The 17,165-nt window shown below is 61.5% G+C and overlaps 2 protein-coding genes and 1 long non-coding RNA gene across 9 annotated transcripts; 2 read left to right on the top strand and 1 right to left on the bottom strand.

Moving 5' to 3' along the window:
• The first annotated feature begins 148 nt into the window (after positions 1 to 148).
• On the top strand, positions 149 to 12,257 carry DMPK (DM1 protein kinase). Of its 7 annotated transcripts, none has more exons than XM_025366771.1 (15): positions 149 to 477; positions 2,807 to 2,898; positions 3,154 to 3,237; positions 3,317 to 3,412; positions 4,042 to 4,190; positions 4,475 to 4,568; positions 4,820 to 5,026; positions 5,109 to 5,357; positions 7,347 to 7,432; positions 9,278 to 9,389; positions 10,101 to 10,258; positions 10,353 to 10,450; positions 10,622 to 10,668; positions 10,962 to 11,047; positions 11,375 to 12,257. In XM_025366771.1, exons 1-15 carry the CDS (start codon positions 318 to 320, stop codon positions 11,532 to 11,534), a joined length of 1,878 nt encoding a protein of 625 aa, XP_025222556.1. In that variant the 5' UTR covers positions 149 to 317; the 3' UTR covers positions 11,535 to 12,257. The 7 variants fall into 7 exon arrangements, with proteins under 7 accessions (XP_025222556.1, XP_025222557.1, XP_025222553.1 ...); XM_025366772.1 differs by having other exon boundaries at positions 10,958 to 11,047; XM_025366768.1 differs by having other exon boundaries at positions 5,109 to 5,372.
• LOC112612355 lies at positions 9,525 to 14,172 on the bottom strand. Its single transcript, XR_003116848.1, has 2 exons — positions 13,835 to 14,172; positions 9,525 to 10,528 (listed from the first exon to the last, which is right to left on the bottom strand). It is a non-coding gene; the product is annotated as an uncharacterized LOC112612355 (long non-coding RNA).
• On the top strand, positions 12,732 to 17,164 carry SIX5 (SIX homeobox 5). The gene is made up of 3 exons (XM_025366775.1): positions 12,732 to 13,924; positions 14,791 to 15,596; positions 15,841 to 17,164. Exons 1-3 carry the CDS (start codon positions 13,113 to 13,115, stop codon positions 16,449 to 16,451), a joined length of 2,229 nt encoding a protein of 742 aa, XP_025222560.1. The 5' UTR covers positions 12,732 to 13,112; the 3' UTR covers positions 16,452 to 17,164.
• The last annotated feature ends 1 nt before the right edge of the window (position 17,165 follows it).

Here is a 17,165-nt window from a genome sequence, read left to right as displayed (position 1 = left end):
ACAGTGTGAGAGCTGAGATTCTCCATCCATCCCCTCTAGCACTGAAGGGTTCTGAAGGGCCCTGGAAGGAGGGAGCTTGGGGGGTGGCTTGTGAGGGGTTAAGGCTGGGAGGCGGGAGGGGGGCTGGACCAAGGGGTGGGGAGAAGGGGAGGAGGCCTCAGCAGCAGAGAGAAGTGGCCAGAGAGGCCCAGGGGACAGTCAGGGACAGGCAGACATGCAGCCAGGGCTCCAGGGTCTGGACAGGGGCTGCCAGGCCCCGTGACAGGAGGACCCCGAGCCCCCGGCCCGGGGAGGGGCCATGGTGCTGCCTGTCCAACATGTCAGCCGAGGTGCGGCTGAGGCAGCTCCAGCAGCTGGTGTTGGACCCCGGCTTCCTGGGGCTGGAGCCCCTGCTCGACCTTCTCCTGGGCGTCCACCAGGAGCTGGGTGCCTCTGAACTGGCCCAGGACAAGTACGTGGCCGACTTCTTGCAGTGGGGTGAGTGCCTGCCCTCAGGGCTCCTGCAGATGGGGTGGGGGTGGGGCAGGAGACAGGTCTGGGCACAGAGGCCTGGCTGTTGCGGGGGCAGGATGGCAGGATGGGCATGGGAAGATCCTCCCATCCTGGGGCTCAGAGCGTGGACCTGAGTCCTGGGACAACATTTCTCTGTCCTATGCCACCACCCTGGAGGGGCAGAGTAAGGTCAGCAGAGGCCAGGGTGGCTATGACTCAGAGCCATGGCTTAGGAGTCACAGCAGGCTACACTGCCAACAGCCTCCCATGGCCTCTCTGCACCCTGCCTCAGGGACAGGGCCAGTGTCATGCTGGGAGCTCCCTCTCCTAGGACCCTCTCCCCAAAAGTGGGCTCTATGGCCCACTCCCTTGGTTTCCTGCAGCCCGGGGCAAGCCAGGAGGGCCAGCATGGGGCAGCTGCCAGGGGCGCAGCCGACAGGCAGGTGTTCGGCGCCAGCCTCTCCAGCTGCCCCAACAGGTGCCCAGGCACTGGGAGGGCGGTGACTCACGCGGGCCCTGGGGGAGAACCAGCTTTGCAGACAGGCGCCACCAGCGCCCCCTCCTCTGTGATCCAGGAGGGACAACTTTGGGTTCTTCTGGGTGTGCTTCCTTTTGTAGGTTCTGCACCCACCCCCACCCCCAGCCCCAAAGTCTCGGTCCCTATGAGCCGTGTGGGTCAGCCACCATTCTCGCCACCCCAGCTCCCTGCGTCCTTTAGTTCTCCTGGCCCACGGCCTCCAACCTTCCAGCTGCCCCACAAAGCCCCTCTTGCAAGGACTTTCCAGGGCCTGGGGCCAGGGCTGGAAGGAGGATGCTTCCACTTCTGCCAGCTGCCTTGTCCGCCCACCTCCTCCCCAAGCCCAGGACTCGGGCTCACTGGTCACTGGTTTCTTTCACTCCCAGCACCCTGCCCCTCTGGCCCTCACGTGCCTGGCCCTCAGCGACTGGCACTTGGTCTTTGGTCTGTGTGTGACAAACTATGTGACACTTGTTTCCTGTTTCTCCACCTTCCCCTGCTTCCTCTTGTGTCCATCTCTTTGTGACCCAGGTCTGGTTCCTCTCCCTCCTCCTCCCATTTCACAGATGGGAAGGCGGAGGCCAAGAAGGGCCAGGCCACTCAGCCTCTGGAAAAACCTTCTCCCAACCTCCCGCAGCCCCTAATGACTCTCCTGGCCCCCCTTTAACAGAGGATGAAGTTGGGCTGGCAGGGTAAACTGAGACCGGGCGGGGTAGGGGTCTGGCGCTCCAGGGAGGAGCACTCCTTTTGTGGCCCGAGCTGCATCTTGCGGCCCCTCCCCTGCCAGGCCTGGGGCGGGGGAGGGGGCCTGGGTTCCTGCTGCCTTAAAAGGGCTCAATGTCTTGGCTCTCTCCTCCCTCCCCCGTCCTCAGCCCTGGCTGGTTCGTCCCTGCTGGCCCACTCTTCTGGAACCCCCCGAAACCCCTCTCTCTCCTCCAGAACCCACTGTCTCTTCTCCTTCCCTCCCCTCCCATACCCATCCCTCTCCATCCTGCCTCCACTTCTTCCACCCCTGGGAGTCCAGGCCTCCCTGTCCCCATGGTCCCTGAGCCACAAGCCTCCACCCCAGCCGGTCCCCCACCCAAGCTGCCCTGTTTAACATTCCTAGTCATAGGACCTTGACTTCTGAGAGCCCTGATTGTCATCTGTAAATAAGGGGTAGGACTAAAGCCCTCCTCCTGGAGGACTGAGAGATGGGCTGGACCAGAGCACTTGAGTCTAGGATGTGTGACCATGCCGGCTTTGTCTCCCTGTCCTGTTCCTTCCCCCAGCCCCAGATCCAGGGTTTCCCAAAGTGTGGTTCAAGAACCACCTGTATCTGAATCTAGAGGTACTGGATACAACCCCACGTCTGGGCCATTACCCAGGACATTCTACATGAGAACGAGGGGGTGGGGCCCTGGCTGCGCCTGAACTGTCACCTGGAGTCGGGGTGGAGGACTGGAAGCCCAGGAAGGTGGAAGAACTGGGTCTTATTTCCTTCTCCCCTCGTTCTTTAGGGTCTGCCCTTCTGCGGACTTTGTTACCCCACCCTCACCGTCCTGCACACCCTTGGAGCCCTCTGGTCCAATGCCCTGTCCCGCAAAGGGCTTCCCAGGCATCTCGCCTCTATGGGAGGGCAGTTTTGGGTCCCCAGAACCTTACACAGTGTTTATGTGGGGAAGCTCTTGGGAAGCAGACAGTCCTAGGGTGAAGCTGAGAGGCAGAGAGAAGGGGAGACAGAAGGTGGGGCTTTTCCCCTTGTCTCCAGTGCCTTTTCTGGTGACCCTCGGTTCTTTTCCCCCACCACGCCCCCAGCGGAGCCCATCGTGGTGAGGCTTAAGGAGGTCCGACTGCACAGGGACGACTTCGAGATTCTGAAGGTGATCGGACGCGGGGCGTTCAGTGAGGTAAGCTCAACTGGTCGGGAGCCCGACTTGACTTGTGGTGGGTGGGGCATAGGGGTTGGGGTGGGGCCTTATAAATTGATGAATGACCAAGCCTTAGAACCTAGGGCTGGGCTGGAGGCGGGGCTTGGGACCAATGGGCGTGGTGCGGCAGGTGGGGCGGGGCCACGACTGGGTGCAGAAGGGGGTGGAGTTGGGTCTCGGCGAGCCCTTCTGTTTTCCCGCCGTCTCCACCTTGTCTGCCTGTCTTGGCCTCAGGTAGCGGTGGTGAAGATGAAGCAGACGGGCCAGGTGTACGCCATGAAGATCATGAACAAGTGGGACATGCTGAAGAGGGGCGAGGTGAGGGGCTGGGCGGGCGTGGGGGGCTTTGAGGATCCGCGCCCTCTCTCCGGCTGCAGCTCCTCCGGGTGCCCTGCAGGTGTCGTGCTTCCGTGAGGAGAGGGACGTGTTGGTGAATGGGGACCGGCGGTGGATCACGCAGCTGCATTTCGCCTTCCAGGATGAGAACTACCTGGTGAGCTCCGGGCTGGGGTGACTGGGAAGAGGTACAGAGCCCATGCTGTCGCTGGATGAGGAGGTGGGGAGAGGAAGCTCTAGGATTGGGGGTGCTGCCCACCACAAGTCTCCCACGCCTGTGGGAGAGTCTGTGTGCAGTAAGAGGGTGTGTCAGGTGGATGAGGGGCCTTCCTTATCTTGGACGGGGATGGTGTCCCTCAGTGCCCCTTTCTGGGGTGTTTTGGGGGACTCATATAAAGATGTCTCTGTTGGGGGGGTCTCTTACCTGGAATGGGATAGGTCTTCAGAAATTCTAACGGGGCCACTGCCTAGGGAGGGAGTGTCTGGGACCTATTCTCTGGGTGTTGAGTGGTCTATGAGTTCTCTTTCCCAGAACATCTCAGGGAGAGTGAATCTGCCCAGTGACATTCCAGGAAAGGTTTTTTGTTTGTGTTTTTTTCCGAGGGGCAGGGGGCGGGGGCCGCAGGTGGTCTCTGATTTGGCCTGGCAGATCTCTGTGGTTATCTCTGGGCTGGGGCTGCAGGTCTCTGCCCAGGGATGGGGTGTCTCTGGCAGTGGTTGTCCCGGCCATCCGTGATGGATCAGGGCCTCGGGACTACCAGCCACCCATGACGAACCCCTTCTCAGTACCTGGTCATGGAGTATTACGTGGGTGGGGACCTGCTGACACTGCTGAGCAAGTTTGGGGAGCGGATTCCGGCCGAGATGGCGCGCTTCTACCTGGCGGAGATTGTCATGGCCATAGATTCGGTGCACCGGCTCGGCTACGTGCACAGGTGTGTGTGGCATGGCTGAGGCCTAGGGCGAGGGGATAGCAAGCTTGTTCCCTGGCAGGGTTCTTGGAAGGTCAGAGCCCAGAGAGGCCAGGGCCTAGAGAGGGACCTCCTTGGTTGGGGCCCACTGGGGCGTGCCTGGGAGTAGGGTCCAGAACTGTAGAATCCCTACAGGGGTGGAACCCAAGGAAGTGGGGCCCCAGGTGGCACTGGCCAGAGGGGCAGAGCCTGGTGGGACCACAGAAGGGAGGTTCACTTATCCCACCCTTCTCCTTTCCTCGGTGCAGGGACATCAAACCCGACAACATCCTGCTGGACCGCTGTGGCCACATCCGCCTGGCCGACTTCGGCTCCTGTCTCAAGCTGCAGGCAGATGGAACGGTGAGCCAGTGCCCTGGCCACAGAGCAAGTCGGGCTGCTAATGAGGGATGGGAGGTGCAGAGTGTGGGGGCAGGACTGGACTTGGAGGGGGAAGGAGGAGGTGACCCAGGCCTAAGTGTGCATCTGTGTGGCGGAGCATTAGACCAGGCAGAGGGAGAGGCTAAGCATTTGGGGAGTGGTTGGAAGGAGGGCCCAGAGCTGGTGGGCCCAGAGGGGTGGGCCCAAGCCTTGCTCTGCTCCTTTTGGTCCAGGTGCGGTCACTGGTGGCTGTGGGCACCCCAGACTACCTGTCCCCCGAGATCCTGCAGGCTGTGGGCGGTGGGCCTGGGACAGGCAGCTACGGGCCAGAGTGTGACTGGTGGGCGCTGGGTGTGTTCGCCTATGAAATGTTCTACGGGCAGACGCCCTTCTACGCGGATTCCACGGCGGAGACCTACGGCAAGATCGTCCACTACAAGGTGAGCATGGCCCCAGGGAGCCCTGGCCTCTCCAGGTAGGCGCTCCCCAACTATCGCCTCCTCTCCCTCTCCCTCTAAGCAGGAGCACCTCTCTCTGCCGCTGGCAGATGAAGGGGTCCCTGAGGAGGCTCAAGACCTCATCCAGCGTCTGCTGTGTCCCCCGGAGACACGGCTGGGCCGGGGTGGAGCAGGTGACTTCCGGACACATCCCTTCTTCTTTGGCCTTGACTGGGATGGTCTCCGAGACAGCATGCCCCCCTTTACACCGGATTTTGAAGGTGCCACCGACACATGCAACTTCGACTTGGTGGAGGACGGGCTCACTGCCATGGTGAGCGGGGGCGGGGTAGGTACCTGCGGCCCCTGCTCGGCTGCGGGAACCTCCCCATGCTCCCTCCATAAAGTTGGAGTAAGGACAGTGCCTACCTCCTGGGGTCCTGAACCACTCATTCCCCAGAGCACCTGCTGTGTGCCCATCTAGTGCTGAGGACCCAGCAGTGACCTAGACTTATAGTCCAGTGGGGAAACACAGACCAGTCTTCAGACAGTGAAGCCCCAGAATGATCAGGGCTGAGACAATGGAGTGCAGGGGGTGGGGGGCTCCTGACTCAGCAAGGAAGGTCCTGGAGGGCTTCCTGGAGTGGGGAGCTATCTGAGCTGAGACTTCGAGAGATGAGAAGCAGGAGAGGACTCCTCCTCCCTCAGGCTGGCTCTCTTCACCGTGTAACGAGCTGTCGTGGAATGCTTGCTTGGCTCTGGGTGCCCTTTTGCTGGACAATACTGGGGATCTAGCACTGACCAGATCATCTCTGGTCCCTGCCCTCATCCACTTGCAGTCTAGAGAATGAGAGAATTATGGAGAGTGTGGCAGGTACCCTGAAGGGAAGCAACAGGATACAAGAAAAAATAGTGGGGCCAGGCGCCGTGGCTCACGCCTGTAACCCCAGTACTTTGGGAGGCCGAAGCGAGTGGATTGTTTGAGCCCAGGAGTTCAAGACCAGCCTGGGCAATGTGGTGAGACCCTATCTCTACAAAAATGTTTAAAAAATTGGCTGGGTGTGGTGGAGCATGCCTGTATACTCAGCTCCTAGGGAGGCCGACCTGGGAGGCTCACTTGAGCCCAGGAGGTCAAGGCTGCAGTGAGCTGTGATTGTGCCACTGTATTCCCGCCTGAGCAACAGAGAGAGACTCTGTCTCAAAAATAAGATAAAATTAAATTGAAATTTTAAAATAGGCTCGGCTGTGGCACATGCCTGTAATTCCAGCACTTTAGGAGTCCGAGGTGGGCGGATCACGAGATCAGGAGTTTGAGGCCAGCCTGGCCAACATGGTGAAACCCCGTCTCTACTAAAAATACAAGAAAAGTCGCTGGGCGTGGTCGTGGTTGCCTGTAATCCCAGCTACTGGGGAAGTTGAGGCAGGAGAATCGCTTGAACCCGGGAGGCAGAGTTTGCAGTGAGCCAAGATCATGCCACTGCACTGCAGTCTGGATGACAGAGTGAGACTCTGTCTCAAAAAAAAGAGAAAAAAAAAATAGGCTGGGCAAGATGGTTCACGCCTATAATCCCAGAACTTTGGAAGGCTGAGGCAGACAGGTCACTGGAGGTCAGGAGTTCAAGACCAGCCTGGCCAACATGGTGAAACCCTGTGTCTACTAAAAATACAACATTTAGCCAGGCTTGGTGGTGTGTGCCTGTTGTCCCAGCTACTCAGGAGGCTGAGGCAGGAGAATTGCTTGAACCTGGGAGGCGGAGTCTGCAGTGGGCTGGGATCGTGCCACTATACTCTAGACGGGGAGACAGCAAGATTCCATCTTAAAAAAAAAAAAAAAAGAAGTGGGCCGGGCACAGTGGCTTATATTTGTAATCCCAGCACTTTGGGAGGCTGAGGTTGGAGGACTGCTTGAGCCCAGAGTTTGGGACTAGACCAGCCGAGGCGGCGGATCACTTGAGGTCAGGAGTTCGAGACCAGCCTGGCCAACATGGTGAAACCCCGTCTCTCCTAAAAATATAAAAAATTAGCCAGGTGTGATGGAGGGCACCTGTAATCCCAGCTACTCGGGAAGCTGAAGCAGGAGAATCGCCTGAACCCAGGAGGCAGAGGTTGCAGTGAGCTGAGATCACGCCACTGCACTCCAGCCTGGGCAACAGAGCAAGACTCCTTGTCAAAAAAAAAAAAAAGAAAAAAAAAAAAGCTGGAGGGGCCACTTTAGATAAGCCCTGAGTTGGGGCTGGTTTGTGGGGAACATGTAAGCCAAAATCAAAAAGCAGTGAGGGGCCCACCCTGACGATTGCCAGTCACATCTGTGTGTCTTGTGCAGGAGACGCTGTCGGACATTCGGGAAGGTGCGCCACTGGGGGTCCACCTGCCTTTCGTGGGCTACTCCTACTCCTGCATGGCCCTCAGGTAAGCACTCCCCGAGGCTGCTGGAGCTTCCTGGGTCCTGCTCCTTGGCAGCCAATAGAGTTGCAGGATCAGTCTTGGAACCTTATTGTTTTGGGACCAAAGACTCCTAAGAGGCCAGAGTTGGAGGACCTTAAAATGTCAGATACATGTACTTCGAAATGTTAGATTGAACTTTAAAACCTCAGAGTTACAGATTGGGCTTTCCAGAATCTCGTAACCATCAACTTTTACGTCTGTAGTACACAGAGTCACAGGACTTCAGAATCTTGGAAAATATGAAGTTGAGACTTTTATAATCTAATTGTAAAAGAATGCAAACTCTTTGAATCACCCACATAATAATAAGGCCATTTAAAAATATTAATTTAGGCCAGGTGCGGTGACTCACACCTGTAATCCCAGCACTTTGGGAGGCCGAGGCGGGTGGATCACCTGAGGTCGGGAGTTCAAGACCAGCCTGACCAACATGGAGAAACCCCGTCTCTACTAAAAAACAAAATTAGCTGGGCGTGGTGGTGCACGCCTGTAATCCCAGCTACTCAGGAGGCTAAGGGCGGGAGGCAGAGATTGTGGTGAGCTGAGATCGTGCCATTGCACTCCAGTCTGGGTAACAAAAGCGAAACTTCATCTCAAAAAAAAAAAAAAAGTATTAATTTACAGGCTGGGCATGGTGGCTCACGCTTGGAATCCCAGTACTTTGGGAGGCTGAGGTGGACGGATTGCTTGAGCCCAGGAGTTCAAGACTAGCCTGGGCAATATAATGAGACCCTGTCTCTACAAAAAATTGAAAAAATTTAGCCAGGCATGGTGGTCTGTGCCTGCAGTCCCAGCTATTCAGGAGCTGAAGTAGGACGATGACTTGAGCCTAGAGTTTGAGGCTTCAGTGAGCCATGATAGATTCCAACCTGGGCAACAGAGTGAGACCTGGTCTCAAAAAAAAGTATTAATTACACAAATAATGCATTGCTTATCACAAGTAAATTAGAAAATACAGATAAGGAAAAGGAAGTCGGTATCTCGTGAGCTCACCAGACGGCAGTGGTCCCTGGCTCACACGTGCACAGACACGTTTAAATACTGGAGAACAGGTGTTTTGTTGTGGTTTTTTTTTTTTCCCCTTCTTCATGCTACTTTGTCTAAGAGAACAGTTGGTTTTCTAATCAGCTTTTATTACTGGACAACATTACAAATACTGTACCTTACCGTTAATGAACTCTAACTCGATTCTGAACTGCTGTGGGGCCTGAACAGTGGGTCAGGATTGAACCCATCCTCTATTGGAGCCCAGATGCATGCCCAGGATAGCTGGGTCCTGAGCCATGTTCCCACAGGAGGGACTGCTAGGTTGGTGGGGACAGCCACTTCGTACCCTAGGGAGGAGTTGTCCCCTTCCCACAGCTGAGTGGGGTGTGCTGATCTCAAGTCGCCATCGTGGGGTCTCATGTCCAGTCTTAGGACCACATCTGTGGAGGTGGCCAGAGCCAAGCAGTCTCCTTCATCAGGTCGGCCTCCCTGTCCTGTGGCCCTAAGAAGAGGGTTCTGCAGAGATCACATGTCAAGGGAGGAGACGAGCTGACCCTGGAACATGGGGGTCTGGACCCCGAGTCCCTGCAGAAGGTTTACAAAGAGCAGCTCCCAGGGGCCCAAGGCCAGGGGAGGGGCAGGGCTTTTCCTAAGCAGAGGAGGGGCCACTGGCCCACCTGAGACTGTTCTCTTCACGCTGTCGCTCCCCTTCCTCAAATCAGGAGGTCTTTGAAGCAGCTGCCCCTTACCTGCAGGCCAGGAGCTCTGGTTCTCCACCAGAGAATCAGCGTTCCGTCTCCCTCCCCACCCCCCTCTCCTCAGGGACAGTGAGGTCCCAGGCCCCACACCCATGGAACTGGAGGCTGAGCAGCTGCTTGAGCCACACGTGCAAGTGCCTAGCCTGGAGTCCTCAGTGTCCCCACGGGATGAAACAGTAAGTTGTGGAGGGGAGGGGGTCCGTCAGGGGCAAGCAGGAGAGAAAAGTTGAGGGCTTCCCGGGTGACGTGTGCTGTAGAGCCCTCTGGGGACTTCCTGAACAGAAGCAGACAGAAACCACGGACAGACGAGGTTACTTCAGACATGACACGGTCTCTGTAGTTACAGTGGGGCATTAAGTAAGGCTGTGTGCGTTGGTGGGGATCTGAGGAGTTGAACTTTGAGCTGAACGCTCCTGAAGGAGAAGCCAGCCATGGAAAGAAAGGTGCCAGGTGGTCAGGCGAGAGCCTCAAGGGCAAAGGCCTTGAGCAGGTGGGAATCCTGATATCCTGATTTGTTCCTGTTTGGCTGAACCGTTCCTGAGAATGCCGGAGAGGCCAGCAGGCAACAAAACCCAGCAAGGCCTTTTGTCGTGAGGGCATTAGGGAGCTGGAGGGATTTTGAGCAGCAGAGGGACATAGGTTGTGTTCGTGTTTGAGGACCAGCTCTCTGGTCCCTGTGTGGATTTCGAGGACCAGACTCAGAGAAGGGGCTGAGGGAGGTAGGGAAGGGAGGGGGCTTGGATCATTGCAGGAGCTGTGGGGATTCCAGAAATTTTGAGGGGACGGAGAAGTAGGGGACAAGCAAGGATCCCTAGCCTGGAACCAGTGCCCAAGTTCTGAGTCCTCCAGGAGCCACAGGCAGCCTTAAGCCCGGTCCCCATACACAGGCTGAAGTGGCAGTTCCAGCGGCTATCCCTGCGGCAGAGGCTGAGGCCGAGGTGACGCTGCGGGAGCTCCAGGAGGCCCTGGAGGAGGAGGTGCTCACCCGGCAGAGCCTGAGCCGGGAGATGGAGGCCATCCGCATGGCCAACCAGAACTTTGCCAGGTCGGCGTTGGGGCCGGGGCGCAGGGCCCATGGCAACCCTTGGCAGCCCCTCTCGTCCGACTCGGACTGACTCACCGTCCTTACCTCCCCACAGTCAACTACGCGAGGCAGAGGCTCGGAACCGGGACCTAGAGGCGCACGTACGGCAGTTGCAGGAGCGGATGGAGTTGCTGCAGGCAGAGGGAGCCACAGGCGAGTCCCTCATGTGTCCCCTTCCCCGGAGGGCCGGGAGGAGGTGGGCCGTCTGCTCTGCGGGGCACGTATAGACACCTGGAGGAGGGAAGGGACCCATGCTGGGGCACGCCGCGCCACCGCCCTCCTTCGCCCCTCCACGCGCCCTATGCCTCTTTCTTCTCCTTCCAGCTGTCACGGGGGTCCCCAGTCCCCGGGCCACGGATCCACCTTCCCATGTAAGACCCCTCTCTTTCCCCTGCCTCAGACCTGCTGCCCACTCTACAGATCCCCTCCCTGGCTCCTGGTCTCCCCGTCCAGATACAGGGCTCACCCTACGTCTTTGCGACTTTGGAGGGCAGAAACCCTTCGTTCAGCCCCAGATCTCCCTCCGTTCAAGGCTCACCAGATTCCCTCCGGGATCTCCCTAGATAACCTCCCCAGCCTTGATTCCCCTCGCTGTCTCTCGCCCCACTGCTGAGGGCTGGGCTGGGCTCCGATCGGGTCACCTGTCCCTTCTCTCTCCAGCTAGATGGCCCCCCGGCCGTGGCTCTGGGCCAGTGCCCGCTGGTGGGGCCAGGCCCCATGCACCGCCGCCACCTGCTGCTCCCTGCCAGGGTACGTCCGGCTGCCCACGCCCCCCTCCGCCGCCGCGCCCCTCGCTCCACCCGCCCTGTGCCACCCGCTTAGCTGCGCATTTGCAGGGCTGGGCCCACGGCGGGAGGGCGGATCCGCGGGCAGCCAATCAACACAGGCCGCTAAGAAGCAGCCAATGACGAGTTCAGACGGGATTAGAGGCGTGCGAGTGGACTAACAGCTGCCGGCTGTTGGGGCGGGGGTGGGGAGCAGGGAGGCGTGCGGGCCCACCTGTGGGCGTAGGCGGGGCGAGTCCCAGGAGCCAATCAGAGGCCCATGCCGGGTGTTAACCTCGCCCTCTCCCCGCAGGTCCCTAGGCCTGGCCTATCGGAGGCGCTTTCCCTGCTCCTGTTCGCCGTTGCTCTGTCTCGTGCCGCCGCCCTGGGCTGCGCTGGGTTGGTGGTCCACGCCGGCCAACTCACCGCAGTCTGGCGCCGCCCGGGAGCCGCTCGCGCTCCCTGAACCCTAGAACTGTCTTCGACTCCGGGGCCCCGTTGAAAGACTGAGCGCCCGGGGCACGGCAAAGAAGCCGCGCCCACCGCCTGCCAGTTCACACCGCTCCGAGCTTGGGTCTCCGCCCAGCTCCAGTCCTGTGATCCGGGCCTGCCCCCTAGCGGCCGGGGAGGGAGGGGCCGGGTTCGCGGCCGGCGAACGGGGCTCGAGGGGGCCTTGTAGCCGGGAATGCTGCTGCTGCTGCTGCTGCTGGTGGGGGATCGCAGACCACTTCTTTCGGCCAGGCTGAGGCCCTGACGTGGATGGGCAAACGGCAGGCCTGCGAAGGCAGCAAGCCGGGTCGTCCGTGTTCCACTTTCCACGCACCCCCACCTACCGTCGGTTCGCAAACTGCAAATCCTCCCTTGTGCATGACGCCCTGCTCTCTGGGGAGCGTCTGGCGCGACCTCTGCCCGCTTACTCGGGAAATTTGCTTTTGCCAAACGCGCTTATTCGGGGATCCCGCGCCCCCCTCCTCACGTGCGCAGCTCTCGGAGCCCGAGCCGGCTCTGACTGCTTCGGCGGTTTGGATATTTATTGACCTCGTCCTCCGACTCGCTGACAGGCTGCAGGACCCCGAACACCCCAATCCACGTTTTGGATGCACTGAGACCCCGATATTCCTCGGTATTTATTGTCTGTCCCCACCTAGGACCCCACCCCCGACCCTCGCGAATAAAAGGCCCTCCATCTGCCCAAAGTTCTGGACTCCGCAGTCCGCGGTTTGCGTAGTGGGCAGGAGGTTGCGCAGCGGGCCAATCCGAAGGCGAGTGGAGGCGGCCGAAGGTCTGGGAGGAGCTAGCGGGATGCGAAGCGGACGAATCAGGGTTGGGGGAGGAAAAGCTACGGGGTGGGGCCTTGGCGTCCGGCCAATAGGAGGGCGAATGGGCCACCCGGAGGCACCGCCCCGGCCCAGCTGTGGCCCAGCTGTGCCACCGAGCGTCGAGAAGAGGGGGGATGGGCTGGCAGCGCGCGGCCATCCTCCTTCCACTGCGCCTGCGCACGCCACGCGCATCCGCTCCGGGGACGCAAGCTCGAGAAAAGTTGCTGCAAACTTTCTAGCCCGTTCCCCGCCCCTCCTCCCAGCCAGACCCGCCCCCACTGCGGAGCCGGGAATTCCAAGGGGCGGAGCGCAGGCCGAGATGGGGAATGTGGGGGCCTGCAGAGGACCCTGGAGACGGAGGCGTGCAGAAGCTCAGTCTCGGGGCGGAGGCTTCGCGCCCTTAGCCCTCCTGGACGGCCCGTTACCTTCTGCGTTGTCCCGATGGGGAAACTGAGGCCCTGAGCCAGAAGCACACGCTGGGGGGAGGCAGAAAGCGCGGCCAGAGGCGGAGGGAAAACAAAGGGAGAATCACAGACAGAGGGGAGGGGAACGGACACACACACGGGGACAGAGACCCGGGTCTCGCCTTCCCGGCGTGGGGCGCAGTCGGCCAGGGAGAAGATCGAGAACAGCGGGGAGTGGGGGCGAAAAGGGGGGACAGGCGGGGGAGGGGGCTGGGGAAAGCCCAAGGGAGGAAGAGAAGGAGGGAGGAACTTCCCAAAGTTGCAAAACATGGCTACCTTGCCTGCGGAGCCGAGCGCGGGGCCGGCGGCCGGGGGGGAGGCGGTGGCGGCGGCGGCGACCGAAGAGGAGGAGGAGGAAGCGCGCCAGCTCTTGCAGACTTTGCAGGCGGCCGAGGGTGAGGCGGCGGCGGCGGCGGCGGCGGCGGCCGGGGCCGGGGCGGGCGAAGCGGCTGCGGGAGCGGAGGGCCCGGGATCCCCGGGCGTCCCCGGGTCGCCCCCCGAGGCCGCTGCCGAACCGCCCACGGGCCTCCGCTTCTCGCCCGAGCAGGTGGCGTGCGTCTGCGAGGCGCTGCTCCAGGCGGGCCACGCCGGCCGCTTGAGCCGCTTCTTGGGCGCACTGCCCCCGGCCGAGCGCCTACGTGGCAGCGACCCGGTGCTGCGCGCGCGGGCCCTGGTGGCCTTCCAGCGGGGCGAGTATGCCGAGCTCTACCGGCTACTCGAGAGCCGCCCCTTCCCCGCCGCCCACCACGCCTTCCTGCAGGACCTCTACTTGCGCGCGCGCTACCATGAGGCCGAGCGGGCCCGCGGCCGCGCGCTGGGCGCAGTGGACAAGTATCGACTGCGCAAGAAGTTCCCGCTGCCCAAGACCATCTGGGACGGCGAGGAGACAGTCTACTGCTTCAAGGAGCGCTCCCGCGCCGCGCTCAAGGCCTGCTACCGCGGCAACCGCTACCCCACGCCGGACGAGAAGCGCCGCCTGGCCACGCTCACCGGCCTCTCGCTCACGCAGGTCAGCAACTGGTTCAAGAACCGGCGACAGCGCGACCGGACCGGGGCCGGAGGCGGCGCACCCTGCAAGAGGTGAGGGGCCTCGGGCGGCGCAAGTCCCGCTCTCCTGGGGACATCCCGTCCACCAGCCCTCCTTCCCCGTGCCTATTACTGGGGCCGGCGTGCCGAGGTCCTTGGACACCTCCCGCTCACAACCCCGGGTCCCCGCGGGGCGCGGGGACTAAGCGTGGACGGGACAGACACCCGCCCGGGCCCTCTCCCCGGCATCACTGCCCCGCGCGTCTCCTCTTCCAGCGGCTCCACTCCGAGCTCCTGTCCCAGTCCCATCGGTGTTGGGGAACCACACTGCGGGGCCACTAGAGGGGCTGCGGAAAGGGGATGGGGTCTGTGACCACCCCCAGCTCCCTTTCTTCACTGACCGTTACTCTTACCCACCCGCCCCCACACCCCCTCCGAGTCCCGACGGCGTGGTCCATCGTCTGCCTTTGTTGTGAAACGTGAACCTTCCCCAGCTCCGGTTTCCCTGTAACCCAAGCCCTTCCCCTCCCACCCTGAGCGCCGGCCTCTCCCTTCTCTGACGCCCCGCGGGGAGGGCACTGGGAACTGTGCTGGCGGCTGCTGCTCCCTCTCTCCAGGGCACTCGCCCTTTATACCCAACCAAGGAACTTTTAGGGCAACCTGGGAGCTCAGCCTCTGGGGACCCGAGGCTGAGGCAGGGGGAGAGCAAGGGCCTCTTTCCTCCCCAGCGCTTCTCTGCAGTGGTATCCATGCAGGACTTGCAAAAGGCCCTGGGGTTTGGGGTGGTCTCAGAGAGGCTTCATAACCCCTGGAATGACCCACCGAAACTAGGGCCGGGAAAGGTGGGGGAGCAGCCGGCTGGCTCTGTGGGAGGCCCCACAGGCTAAGGGACCCCAGCTGACAGCCATTTCTCCTGCCAGCGAGTCTGATGGGAATCCCACCACTGAGGACGAGTCCAGCCGAAGTCCTGAGAACCTGGAGAGAGGGGTGGCCCCAGTGTCTGCCGAGGCCGCTGCCCAGGGCTCCATATTCCTGGCAGGGACCAGCCCGCCGGCGCCGTGCCCGGCCTCCTCCTCCATCCTGGTGAACGGGAGCTTCCTGGCGGCTAGCAGCTCCCCAGCAGTGCTTCTCAACGGGGGCCCCGTCATCATCAACGGCCTCGCCCTGGGCGAGGCCTCCAGCCTGGGCCCGCTGCTGCTCACTGGGGGCGGGGGTGCCCCTCCACCGCAGCCCAGCCCTCAGGGGGCCAGCGAGGCCAAGACCTCCCTGGTCCTGGACCCTCAGACAGGGGAGGTACGGCTGGAGGAGGCTCAGCCGGAGGCCCCTGAGACCAAAGGGGCCCAAGTGGCTGTTCCAGGACTAGCCCCTGGAGAGGAGGTCCAGGGGCCCCTGGCCCAAGTGGTGCCTGGTCCCCCGCCGGCTGCCACCTTCCCTCTTCCCCCCGGGCCAGTGCCCGCTGTGGCTGCCCCACAAGTGGTGCCACTCTCCCCACCCCCAGGGTACCCCGCGGGCCTGAGCCCCACCTCCCCGCTATTGAACCTACCCCAGGTAGTGCCCACCTCGCAGGTGGTGACCCTGCCCCAGGCTGTGGGGCCCCTGCAGCTGTTGGCAGCCGGGCCAGGCAGCCCTGTGAAGGTGGCAGCTGCAGCAGGCCCTGCCAACGTGCACCTCATCAACTCCGGGGTGGGCGTGACTGCCCTGCAGCTGCCTTCGGCCACTGCCCCAGGTACCCCCATCTCCCTCTCTCAGGCCTGGGTGAGAGCCAGGGGAGGGGGTGCAGTCATCTCAGAGGGAGGAGCTGTCAGTGGGCTCCTGGGGGGCATCTCATCCCTGGCAAGTCTCAGTGCCCCGAGGACAAGGCCCACTGGAAGGCTCCTTCTGCCCGCCCTCCAGCCGCACAGTCTCTACCTCTGCTTGGCTTGGTGGGCTCTCCTGGCTCTCACCTGTGCTCGTTCCCTTTCTCTCCACAGGAAACTTCCTCCTGGCCAACCCTGTGTCTGGCAGCCCCATCGTGACGGGTGTGGCCGTGCAGCAGGGCAAGATCATCCTCACCGCCACCTTTCCCACCAGCATGCTCGTCTCCCAGGTCCTGCCACCAGCTCCTGGCCTGGCCCTGCCCCTGAAGCCAGAGACAGCCATCTCCGTGCCCGAGGGAGGCCTCCCGGTGGCCCCCAGCCCTGCTCTCCCAGAGGCTCACGCCCTAGGCACCCTCTCTGCGCAGCAGCCACCCCCCGCCGCTGCCACCACCTCCGGCACCAGCCTGCCCTTCTCCCCTGACTCCCCTGGCCTCCTTCCCAACTTCCCAGCGCCCCCACCGGAGGGGCTGATGCTGTCACCCGCGGCTGTGCCTGTCTGGCCAGCAGGGCTGGAACTAAGCACAGGAACAGAGGGGCTGCTGGAAGCAGAAAAGGGGCTGGGGACACAGGCCCCCCACACCGTGCTGAGGCTGCCGGACCCCGACCCCGAGGGGCTGCTCCTGGGGGCCACTGCAGGGGGTGAAGTTGATGAGGGGTTAGAGGCTGAGGCCAAGGTTCTGACCCAGCTCCAGTCGGTGCCTGTGGAGGAGCCCTTGGAACTGTGACCCAGTGCGGCCCTGTGGCCTCTCCCAACAATGGTGCTGAAGATGCAGGGACAGGAGTGGGAGGAGGGGGCCCCAGAAACACGGTTGCTGAAGACCCCAGCCACCACATCCTTCTGCCCGGGTGGCCTCTCCAAGCCCTGGTGGTGCTCGGGGTCGCGTCCCTGGCTGCCTCCTGTCCAGGTCTCCCTCCCCTTGTGGATGGGAAGCTTCTCTGTTACAGCCCTCCCCATGCTGTGTCCTACCATATACATGGGGGACCCAGGGTCCTGACTCAGGGGCCCTGCCCCCTCCACTTGGTACTAGCTGTGAGTGGAACACCCTGCCCCAGGGCCGGACTTCCAGCCCCCAGAGCCCTCTCCCAGTCACTCCCTGAAACACTATTAATAGCTCTGCTGATAGCTGGTGTTGTCACAACTGTCTGGAATCCAAAAGTGGAGGACAGGCAGCCCCGTGCCCCCAAGACTGGAGACCCTCCCCAGCGTGGCATTTCCTGCCGGGGGCGGGAGGGGGCAGCTGTGGGGAGGCGGGGGTCTTCCCCCACCAGCTCTCCTGGACTCAAGCCCTTGTCCTCATATCCGGCCCAGACCAAAGATTCCCTCATCCCTGGGGGCAGCCCTGCCGCTGTTTCTCCTTTGTATCCTAAATCTTTATTTTTCTAGGACATGTTATGCCTCCATTTTCAATTAAAATAAAGTGACCGGACTACACCACCAC

Source organism: Theropithecus gelada, chromosome 19, assembly GCF_003255815.1.
Source record: "Theropithecus gelada isolate Dixy chromosome 19, Tgel_1.0, whole genome shotgun sequence".
Classification (NCBI taxonomy): domain Eukaryota; kingdom Metazoa; phylum Chordata; class Mammalia; order Primates; family Cercopithecidae; genus Theropithecus; species Theropithecus gelada.
Note: the sequence above shows the minus strand (reverse complement) of the source record. Positions and strands in the feature narration are given on the sequence as shown.

Coding starts and splice junctions, on each gene's coding strand:
- DMPK (XM_025366767.1), top strand. CDS start 318: ATGTCAGCCGAGGTGCGGCTGAGGCAGCTCCAGCAGCTGGTGTTGGAC. Junction 4,191..4,474: donor CGGCTCGGCTACGTGCACAG/GTGTGTGTGGCA, acceptor TCCTCGGTGCAG/GGACATCAAACCCGACAACA. Junction 10,669..10,961: donor CCACGGATCCACCTTCCCAT/GTAAGACCCCTC, acceptor CTCTCCAGCTAG/ATGGCCCCCCGGCCGTGGCT.
- SIX5 (XM_025366775.1), top strand. CDS start 13,113: ATGGCTACCTTGCCTGCGGAGCCGAGCGCGGGGCCGGCGGCCGGGGGG. Junction 13,925..14,790: donor GGCGGCGCACCCTGCAAGAG/GTGAGGGGCCTC, acceptor TTCTCCTGCCAG/CGAGTCTGATGGGAATCCCA. Junction 15,597..15,840: donor GCCTTCGGCCACTGCCCCAG/GTACCCCCATCT, acceptor TTCTCTCCACAG/GAAACTTCCTCCTGGCCAAC.